We start from the raw sequence: 10,384 nt of genomic DNA on the forward strand, positions 1-10,384 counted from the left end.
CACTGTTGGTTGTGGTATCCAAGTACCAACCATGTCACAGGGGAAAAAAAAAGAGGACAGCAGAGTCCTATATCCTGAGCAGTAGCATTCTGTTGCTGTATACACGATACACTCCTATTGTTCATATTTGCTGTGCTAACCAGTGTACCAGTCTCTAGCTAGATCTGACTGTCAGGGCTGGAGAGAAGGCTCTGCAGTTAAGAGCACTGACTGCTCTCCCAGAGGTCCTGAGTTCAAATCCCAGCAACCACATGGTGGCTCACAACCATCTGTAATAGAATCTGATGCCCTCTTCTGGTGTGTCTGAAGACAGCTACAATGTACTCACACACGTAAAACAAATACAAATTTAAAAAACAATTCTGTCTTGTCCTTTCCCCAGAAGGGTAGTTGAGGAAGGGGGAGGGAGGACTGAGTTCTGCTGACCACACTGACAGGACCCATATCTCCAGAAGTTTAAATGTATGTGAGGTACCAGGTCACTTTTTGGTATGCTGAGGATTGTCTCAATGCCTAGAATATCCTCTGAGTTGAAGGTACTGGCCCCATAGAGCAGCTTTAGTTGCCAAGACGTTGACTTAACCACTAGAGTCTCATAGGCAGCACACATCTGAGAAGGAAGCAGAAGTTCTATATTTTAACACAAAGAGCTTCCTGGGTGTCTTTGAGATGGTTGAGTCCCAAGCTGGTCAGTAAGTACAAACAGCATAGCAGAGGGTGGTGATCTTAAGCCGGCCAAGGAGGTGGCTGCCCACATCCCACAGGGAAGGTGACCTAGGTCTTCACCATGAACCCAGAGTTCCCTGTGCCAGTGGGGAAAGAAGACCCAGGATAACAAGAGGGCCTGGAGCCTATAGCCCGAGAGGATGTGCACAGAGCTGACCAGGGGCACAGGGAAGCAAGGTTGTAGAAGCATCCGATGCCTGCCCGCCCGCCCACCCGCCCGCCCCAGTCTGCAGCTGTCGAGCCTGCACAAGGAAGGCTCTGTTTACTGGTGGCCATGGTCCCAGTGGGAGGGTGCATTACTGCCAGGCAGGAGCAGCAGGCAGACAGTCTCTGTGGCCTTAAAGGACCCTGTAGTCAGCTTTTGTGGAAGGCCTCCCCTCACCCCGGAAGGAGAGGTGCCAAGGTGCTGCCCCTGTGGACCAGGCCTCACCGACTCCCTCAGTGCCTTCCAGAGACTCAGCCTGGCTCTGCCCCTCCTCCAGAACATCGGAGAACACCGCGAGGCTGTGTAAAAGCACCCTTCAGTGGGTCACAAGAATGGGTGAACTAAGGCTGCAGTGCACAGACCTTGCTCTGTCCCTGCTGAGCTCATCTCTGCAAGTCCTTGACTCAGGACTCAATCATTTCTCTTAGTGGATGGAGTAAATTCTAGGCCTAGAAAGCCTAGGAGCTGGGGGTAGGGAATGGGACAGAACCTGGGTGACAGTACAGGCTAGGGACAAGGAGGGCCTGGGATAGTCTAAACAGACAGAAAGACCTCGGAGGCACCTACAGTGTGTATGGGGGATCAAAGGGAATACAAAGGGCGTGGCTCTGGTTCCAAGCTCTCCTTGCTCCGGCAGAGGGCGTGGTGTTTCACAGGCGATCTGACACCTTCTGACCTCCAATGTCACCAGGCACAAGCGGGACACATACATAAAATGCAGCCAAAAAACCACTCATGCACATAATTCTAAAGTAACTTAAGACAAAACAACAAGGATAGAACCCTTGGGCAGTAATGGAGGGCCCCGGGCCCCGTCTTTCTGATCCCTGTGGATTCAGAATTAGCAAGGCTAACCTGGAGGCTGGAGGGTGCAAGGAAAAGTTTTAGGCCAAGAAAATTCACACTGATGTGTCCTGTGGGCCACATGTGGGCAAGAATAGTTATAAATGAGCCAACTTAAAACACTGAAGGCTTTATTTGTTTGTTGTAACTCCATCACATAGTTCTGGACCATGAGCTTTGCAGATGACTATATCATGTTTCAATGTCAGAAGGCTGGATGTTGTCAGATGCCTGAAAGCTATAATGGACAGACCAAGAGGGACCTCTGGCAGCTCCTCTGTAGGTCTGACTGCTATCACCTGCACCTGAGTTTTGGGTTGCTTTCTCTTTGGTGGTGTAGGAGGGGTGGGATTAAGGCTGTTAGCAGCCTTGAGCTGTAGGAGGTGGTGAGAGGTCTCTGCCTCTTCTCTGGTGTCCGGTTACCTGTTGGCTGTAGGACAAACCTTCCAGTTTGAAAACCAGACGGTCTAGCAGGAGGTGAGGAGGGCAGAAACTCCAAACAGGGCCCCATCCTCTCCCAAGTCCTTTCTTAGCCACCCAGGCGAAGAAAATGGTGTCTAGGCCTTCTACCCTTTCACCTAGACAGGCAAATCCTGGGAGGCTATCTGGACAAGTCTGGGCATCAAGGTGGCGGAGGTAGGGTGCCTTGTCCCAAACGGCTGTTTAGGATCCCAGCAGGAGGAAGGATGCCCCCTGGCGGCAAGGGAGACCAGGCTTAACCGAGCTTGCCGGCAGGACGTAAAAAATCGTATACTTCACTGCAGCTCCCTCACACCCATCATTGGCGAATCTCAGGCTCCCTCTCGAGGTGAACCTGGGCTCTCTGCCCTGCCCAGCCTTCCCAGGCAGATCTCAGGCGGAAGGCCTCCGGTAAACCGGCTGTCACCAGCCGCCACAGAAATAAACAGGCTGCGTGCTTGTGGAGGTGGGAGGGGAGGGGGGGGAAGGGGAAACACCGCCCTAATCGCGAGTCTCCGCTAGGGGCAGCATGGCGCTGCCTGGCCATCTCCACTCAGCGTTGGGATAGGCAGCGCCATCTAGGAGAGAAGGGCAACACTCCTCAATAGCAACCTCGTTTATTTGAAAAGGAGAGGATGCAAGACTAAAACATCCATGTGGAGTCCTGTCCCTCCGCCTTAGAGAAGATTGGCAGGCGGTCTCTCCCACCTCCAGTGCCCTGAAGCAGGTCGAGCTGGAGTGATGGGCTAGGGCACCACCCACATTCACAGCTGCTGAGAAGCTATGACTTGTGGGTTCTCATAGCAGTGAGCCACTTTGCTGGTCATATGGGAGTTGCTGCAGGCCCTGCAGGGGCAACAACCAGTCACCAGGCGGTCCCAGGGCTCTAGAGAATGGAGCCAGAGTGGCAGCCAGGCCCAGGATTGAAGACAGCGAGGCAGCCAAGATGGTCGGTGTCGTTGCAGGACATTAACCAGGATGATAAGGAGCACCAGCCCCACCAGAGGACCCCCCACTGCAGCCAGCACTGTGCCCCCTGCCAGGGAAAGTCCAAAGGCTGCAAGAGGTAACAGCAGGAAGGTGAATAGCAGGTAGACGATGGCCACCCAGCGGTACTGCGCAGTCAGGTCCCCAAAGCGCTTGGCCAGTGGAATTGGCAGTCTCAAAACAGGCACCAGGTACCACAGCAGTATGCCAGCCAGGTTGAAGAAGAAGTGGATGAGTGCAACCTGGTAGGCAGGAAGAGCAAGAGGGCGTGAGGAGCTTGGACCGGATGGCGTAAGTCACCTGGGCTCTGGGCTCTTTAGAAACCCTGCCTTTCCTTACTCTGGTCAAGTCTGAAGCTTGTCTGCCGTGTCCTGCTGAGTGATTCAGACAGACCACTCAGGACAGCAGAGCCTAGCCAGAGCAGGCTTCTGTTCACCATATTCCCCCTCCCCGTGTTTTAGGAGATAGGGGCCTGTGTCAGTACCAGTGTGTGGTAATACATCCCTGCTGCTTTCAGAGACAATGGGAGGTGAGCAGGGGAGACAACATATGGCCTTTCTGTGAATGAACACCATCCAGAGGGCTGGGGGAGGATGGTGCAGGCTCGGGGGAGGCTAAGTGACCAGAGGCAGATGCATACAGATGATGCAGATACAGAGGCAGAAACAAAGGCGCAAGTGGGAAAGCTAGGCTCAGTTCTCCCTCCAGCGGCAGCCAGCGCAATCCAAGATTTCAGAACCTGATCCTGTCCCGGGCAGAGGGACTCTAGAGTCAGGGCAGCGGACCAAAGACTAGGTGATTTACAGGATCTGAGCTCGAATGGGATCGTGGCACAGAGCTGGGGGGCCTGGGAGAGACAGCTTAGAGGCAGAGCTGTATCTCAGCTCAGGCAGCATGATGAACCCAGCACAGCTGAGCAGAGCATCCCCAGACAGAGCCCGGGCAGGCAGGAGCTTGTACACAGAGAAGCAGGGGTTTGGGAAGAATCACATGGCGGGCATGGACCAGACTTGGATACCCCAGGGGGACACAGTGAAGAGTCCAGGATGGAGGGCCCAGAGGAGCAGGGGTCCTTTGGGGAATCTGGGGGGCTGCCAATGATAGATGGCAGATAATGGACAAAGAGCAAGAGATGAGCACAGGTCATTCTAGGAAAGCAGTCCTAGCAAGGAAGAACTGAGGCTCAGGCTGGGAGGTCCTGCAATGTCCCCCTGGGTCGGAGAGGTGGAGCTGCAGGCCTGCAGGTGGGAGTCTGAGGAGCCCGAGGAGAGCTGGGTATGTAGTCAGTCTGGGCTGTGCTGCGAACGGGGAAATGGTTGAGGCCAGTACCTGAACTGCGAAGAGTAACATGTCTGCAGGGCTGGCCAAGGCAGCCAGCAGGGCTGTGGTGGTGGTACCAATGTTGGAGCCCAGGAGGAGGGGGTAGGCCCGTTCCAGGTCAATCACCCCAACCCCTGGAGGAATGAAGGGTTACCAGGAGGCTCCAGCTCAGATTCCAACCCCAAGCCCACTGCCCACTTCAGCTCACCCATGAGAGGCACAATGGCTGCTGTGAAGACACTACTGCTCTGAAGCAAAAAGGTTAGGCCTGCACCGACAAGGATGGCCAAGTAGCCGCTGAGCCAGCCGAAGGGGAAGGGAAAATCTGCGGGTGTGCATGGCGGGATGCTGGGTCATTCTTAAATCCCTGCCTGGTCTTCTACCCCAGGCCGAGGGCGCCCTTATAATACCCACCTGCGTTGATAACAGTCTTCACAGCCTGTGCAATGCGGCCCTGCAGCACAGAGTTGAGCAGTTTCACGATGAGAACCAGACAGACACAGAGCACTAGCAGCGAGCCCGCCAACAGGATGAAGCCCACAGCCAAGTCTGTGAGTTCTGAGCCCGCAAACAGGTGGTGGCCTGTGGTGGCACAGGGTGATGATGAGCAGGAGGGAGTCAGAGCAGGGAGGAGGGAGGGGTGGGCCAGGTGGAGCAACTCACAGGGCAGTCTGTCCTCCTCTGGAGGTGTTGAGCTGTTCCTCTCCGTGCAAGAGCTGAAGAGACCACATTCCTCACTGCTTCCCTGGGGTTGAGGGATAGGGAGGCCTCAGGCCAGGCTCACAGTAGGAAGACAGAGGGAGATTCAGAAGGCTTACAATCAAGTGGGTGGGGCGATTGAGCAGGTCAGAAGTCAAATGAGGGACAGGGTCAGAGGCACCTCACCGTCTCCCCCCTGAAGCCACACCAGTGCTTAATCAGGCTGCTGTTAGTGGTGTTGCTGGTAACACTGCTGGTAATCACACTGCTATCCAGCTGGTAGATAAAGGGGGCACGATTATGTGTCTGGCATTCCTATCCCTCGGCCTATTATAAGCCTGACCCCTCTTCTGTTCCCATCCAGGACTGGGCTTCTGTCTCCTGCTCCATCAGCCAGGCACAGGTACCTTCCTTTGGCACATCTGTCCTCACCTGGATGATGAGGTGTGTGAGAGGCCGGGTCAGTGCCTTGAGGATGTCGGGGGCCTGCCCCCCCGGCTGCAGGCTAGCAGCACCCAGGGCCAGCTCACTCAGTCTCTCTAATGCTGCGGTGGCACTCTCCAGTGGCAGCAATACCAAGACTGTGAGCCAGTTGAAGATGCCATGTACAGCGGAGCCGCTGAAGGCCCTGCAGTCAGTCACACAGGCAGGCTGTCTGCCTCAGCAGCCTCCACCGAGGCCAAGGCAGAACCAGCCTGGCTCTTCAGCCATTACTCACCTCTGAAATTCATCCCGGTCCCCTGACTGCGCCATTGAGACCAGGGTGCTGGTGATGGAAGTACCCACGTTGACGCCCATGATGATAGGCACAGACACCTGGACAGTAAGCACTGTAGGGGTGCCATCTCAGTGCCCGCTCATCAACACCCCCACCACTGCGCTGAGAAAGACAGGTGTACTCACACTTAGAGGCCACCATGCTGACCACGATAGAGGAAGATGTGCTGGAGCTCTGGACAAGGACTGTGACCAGCACACCGATAACTAAGCCCGCCACAGGGTTGGACAGCACCACATTGTCCTTGAAAATGTTTCCAGCCATTTTGCCTGTTCCCCACAGGGAGATGCAACAAGGCTGTAAAACACCGACTTCCCATCCCCACCCCGGCCTCCCACCTGGCCACTCACTGCCTAGCAGCTGGAAAGCAGAGCTGAGAATGTCCAGGGAGCAGATGAAGAAATAGAGGCTTCCCAGGAGTCCACATGCCTTGAGGACGCTGCTGGCCACCCGGCGGAGCCTGCTAGCCTTGCTGGCCTCTGGAGACATCAGATAGGACTATCTTTGGCTAGCTGGCTACTTCCCAGCAACCCCAACACACACACTTTGCTCCCTAAGAACAGGGTCCATATTTCCTGTCACCTCTCAGGCAGAATACAGGATCTCCCTTCTGTCCCATTGGGCAGGGACCCACGTCTCCCCTTGTAGTAGTTCCCCAGGGCAGAGACTGTGTCCCCTCCTCTGTCCTCCCTTGCTCCTTTACCATATGGCTTAGCACATGACCTTGAAGGGGGAGTCCCAGAACTGGAGCCAGCAACAGGGAATAAAAGGAAGACAAGTGGCCGGCTGGCTGGCTGGCGGAGGGGTTCCTAAAGCATTTCAATGTGGGTTTCTAGGAGGTGAGTTCTAGTAAGTCCTAGACTATACTCTGCTGGGAAAGGGGAAACCAGGGGCTTGCCTGTATGCTGTGTCACAACCCCGGACCTACCTTTCAGTTGGTCAGTGTTCTTCGGCTGAGAGAAGGTCCAGGGGTCTGTGCCTCCCTCCTCCAAGCCTGGAATGGAACAGGAAGTCTCTGCAGGGGTCAGGTCAGGTAGGGCTGTTTGTAGAATTCCCAAGGAGAAGAGCGAAAGGAAGGCAGAGGTGGAGGAGGTTGGGGCACAAGAGGCCATGAGTGAGCTACAGAAGCAGAAGCAGGCCCAGGGAAGGGTTCCAGTGAGTCTGGCTCAGGCCAGACATGTGAAGAGACCTCTCGACTTCCAGAGGGAAGCTAGAGAAATCTCATCTTTGCCTAGGGTAGTTGCCAAGAGATAGGAGCCCAGGGACTCCTAATACCTGCATTTTTCGGACTCCGGTCCACCAGGTCAATGGCATCCAGTGCAGGGTTGGGGACCTGTCCACCGGCGAGGGAATTCGGCATGGATTTCATGAAGGGGAAGACCCAGGCCCAATCCTAGATCTGCTGAGCGCAAGGCAGGTATGAGTTGGGATGTTTCTCCTACTTCACCCTCTCTCCCACCAAGCAGGCTAACATCAGGCCCCCTGACCTGAGACCTCAGCTGCAGCCCCCCCATACCCCCACCCCCTGCAGGTCCTGGGGGTTCCCCCTTCCCTCTGACCACAGACAGATGGATACGGTGACCTCAGATAGTTATCACACAAGCCCAGTTTAGTTTCAGGGGCAGAAGAAGCAGGACACTGGCTCCCCAGTTCCCTCACCGGCCTTTGCTGAAAGAAAGTTTGATGACTGACTGAGGTACAGGGTCCTGGGGCGCTGTCAGGAAGTAACCACTAGCTAGAGAGCCCTGGGATTCACCTATCAAGTGTTAGTAAGGACGCTGCAGATGGTCTCAGCTTAGACTTTGGTATTTGATACCAAACAAGTGACGCCTTCGCTTGATAAGAGCCCCACACCCCGACTTAGGAGCACAGCTTGGGAGCCCCCTGCCCACGTCAGGGCCTCTTGTCACCTCTGGCCCTATGGGCCTCTGGGTCTGGAACTCTTGGAATCTTAGTCTACCCTGGCCCCTTCCACAGTGCTTGGGCTCAGGCCCAGGGGTCTTCTGAGCCCCGCCCCACCTCCAGCCTCTAGGCTCCTCTCACTTGCCGTAAGGTCCTGGGGTTTCAAAATGATACCCAAACCCTGGACCTGATGCTCACTAAGGTCTGGGCCTAGAGTTTGGTCTGGTTTTAGGAGCTCCTACCTGCATGTGTGGTGAGGGGGCACCAGCGGGGAGGAGGCACAGAGGGAACAGCTACAGGTCAAAGATCTGTCGGGTGCGCACGTGACCTGCTGTGTGGAGCCCCATTAATGTTTACCCAGAAGCTGGGGCTCCCAAGGGGAGACCCTGCCTGGCCCAAGGTCTTATTCAGACATTTATCATGCTGGATCTAGGAGTCCTGAGCCCCCACCCCAACTCTCTTGGGGGTAACTTCTTCCAGAGATGGGCAACATCAGGCTGGGAGCAAAAGAGAGCTGGACACTGCAGCCACCAGTAGGCATCTGATAGATTTAATGGACATTCTAAGCCAGGCAGGACGCTGTTGTTCTGGCTTGGGCTGCCTAGAAATCCCACAAGAAAGTTGCCCTTCTCTGTCCTTCTGTGTTGCAAACTCTGCAAACCTTATCATGGTCGTCCCAGCACCTAACAGAGACAAGAGAGAAGCCCTTTGCACCAGGTGGGTGTGGAAGATGGATTTCCTCAGGAGGCCTGGGAATGCACTGAGGCTCCTAGGTCAGCAGATTCAAATCTGAGTTTAAGGGTGGGGCCAGATCCAAAAGGGCTTTCTGTGGAGCCCAGCAGGGTGTCCTGTCCAGGACTTGGAGTCTCTATCTGCATGGAAGAAGATGGCCAGAGCTCATTGCCTGACCCTTATCTGAGTATCTTTCCCCAGTTGAGCCCTGTCCTGTCTGCACACACATGTGAATCAGGTCCCTTCCAGCCCTTGGGATGAAGACTGGGCCCTCCCCTACAGGCTACTTCTCCAGTGGCCCTGCAAGTTCCAGCAACCTTCTCTGCTCACTGCCCAACCTAGCTGCTTGAGGGACTTTGCCCAGGGAAAGAGTCTTCTTAATGTCTATTCAGCAAATTCTCTTGCCTCCCATCCTACACCCACTGCCCAGGAGGTTCCTCTCAGGGGCTTCTGAACACAGCTCCTTCCTAGCAGGATTGAGGCTTACAGCTTTGACCTTGGGGCTGTCAGTCATCTGTAGGTCTATCAACTACTGAGGGTCTATGTTATAGTCACCAGTGGTAGATGGAAGCTGAGAGTCTTGAGCTAGGATAATGAGTCATGAGACCGCAGTCAAGACCCCTTGTCAGAGATAGCCCTCTATTGTACCCCTCTTTGATACCTGTCAAAGAGGTAGCATTGTGCTGCAGACCCTCTCATACCCTCTGAGAACAGAGCCTGACTCTGGGTAAGAGCTCAGTGGCCATTGTTGAATAGACAGTAACACATGAGACTCCAGGGATAGAAGAGGTAACTTGCCTTCCCTCCTGATTCATACCTCTGGATGTTTATAGAGAGGTAGACTTGCCCTGATGCCAGCCACTCATATACAACCATAGCCTGGCCCTGTCCAGGCCCATACACTCACCCCCATAGACTCTTGGGAGCCATTCTCTGAGCTGAGTCCTGGGTTTACAGGAGGCATAGACAGCAGGATGTTGGCTAGCCAAACAAAGTCAGACTATTTTGGGGTATGGGAATCTAGACCAGTAGGATGGGAGGTCACCAGCCTACTGTGGAGTCTTATGGCACTGTGACCATTGACTCTGACCTTAGGCTATGGCCCGAAATGTTCCTGGTCAAGGTGACACCACTCTGTTTGGTCTTGTAGGACTATAGGAAAGTTGTCTTGCTAGTAGGCTGTTCTGTTTGCATTGTATATGATCCAAAGTAGGCAAGCTACTAAGCAGAATTTCCTTTGTGGGCGTGGGGCTAGCCAGAATTTAGACTTCGGGGTTCCCAGAGGGATACCAGCACAGTCTTCCCCAATCCCAGCAGCAGCGAACAGGCTGAGGGAAGTGGGGTTGGGGGCCCAAGGTGGGGTAGAGTCCAGCTGGCTGCTGAGTGATGGTAGCGCTGACTTTGAGGGGGACAGAGGACCTGGGTTCTATTTTTGATGGTTCCCGTTCAGCTTTGACAGCCAAGAAGGCAGCCAGGTCCAGGTCCAACATGGTCACGCCTCCGCGAGGCAGAGGGGTGCTTTGTCGGCACTGTGGACAGGGGATCCAGTGTTGTTCATGGGCTGGAGTATCCAGGCGCCGCATGCATGCCTGGCAGAAGGTGTGACCACAGTAGAGACGTCGAGGCAAGTGTACTGAGAGGTCATAGGCAGAATAGCAGATGACGCAGTCATTCCGCGGGGCTGTCAGGGCTGTCCCCTCCTCCAAGGCATGGAGGCCTTCAGGGTGCAGCAT

The 10,384-nt window shown here is 54.9% G+C and overlaps 2 protein-coding genes across 4 annotated transcripts; both read right to left on the reverse strand.

Annotated features, from left to right (window-relative positions):
• Nucleotides 1-2,997: 2,997 nt before the first annotated feature.
• On the reverse strand, nucleotides 2,998-7,377 carry Slc34a3 (solute carrier family 34 member 3). Of its 3 annotated transcripts, none has more exons than XM_052181034.1 (12): nucleotides 7,293-7,377; nucleotides 6,946-7,032; nucleotides 6,368-6,496; nucleotides 6,143-6,286; nucleotides 5,958-6,069; nucleotides 5,672-5,867; nucleotides 5,427-5,515; nucleotides 5,204-5,292; nucleotides 4,955-5,122; nucleotides 4,749-4,865; nucleotides 4,550-4,674; nucleotides 2,998-3,462 (listed from the first exon to the last, which is right to left on the reverse strand). In XM_052181034.1, the coding sequence occupies exons 1-12, from the start codon at nucleotides 7,375-7,377 to the stop codon at nucleotides 2,998-3,000; spliced, it is 1,806 nt and encodes a 601-aa protein (XP_052036994.1). The 3 variants fall into 3 exon arrangements, with proteins under 3 accessions (XP_052036994.1, XP_052036995.1, XP_052036993.1); XM_052181035.1 differs by having other exon boundaries at nucleotides 5,204-5,285; nucleotides 5,426-5,515; XM_052181033.1 differs by having other exon boundaries at nucleotides 7,284-7,377.
• Nucleotides 7,378-9,913: 2,536 nt separating this feature from the next.
• Rnf224 (ring finger protein 224) lies at nucleotides 9,914-10,384 on the reverse strand. The gene has a single exon (XM_052181453.1). The coding sequence runs from the start codon at nucleotides 10,382-10,384 to the stop codon at nucleotides 9,914-9,916; it is 471 nt and encodes a 156-aa protein (XP_052037413.1).

The sequence above is a fragment of the Apodemus sylvaticus genome, chromosome 5 (assembly GCF_947179515.1).
Source record: "Apodemus sylvaticus chromosome 5, mApoSyl1.1, whole genome shotgun sequence".
Lineage (NCBI taxonomy): Eukaryota > Metazoa > Chordata > Mammalia > Rodentia > Muridae > Apodemus > Apodemus sylvaticus.

What these genes read in the sequence shown, in the direction of transcription:
- Rnf224 (XM_052181453.1), bottom strand. Translation starts at nt 10,384, where the DNA reads ATGCTGCACCCTGAAGGCCTCCATGCCTTGGAGGAGGGGACAGCCCTG.
- Slc34a3 (XM_052181033.1), bottom strand. Translation starts at nt 7,377, where the DNA reads ATGCCGAATTCCCTCGCCGGTGGACAGGTCCCCAACCCTGCACTGGAT. An exon ending in CAGCATGGTGGCCTCTAAGT is followed by an intron (nt 6,070 to 6,142) that starts GTGAGTACACCT and finishes GCACCCCTACAG; the next exon opens with TGCTTACTGTCCAGGTGTCT. An exon ending in GACCGGGATGAATTTCAGAG is followed by an intron (nt 5,868 to 5,957) that starts GTGAGTAATGGC and finishes GACTGACTGCAG; the next exon opens with GGCCTTCAGCGGCTCCGCTG.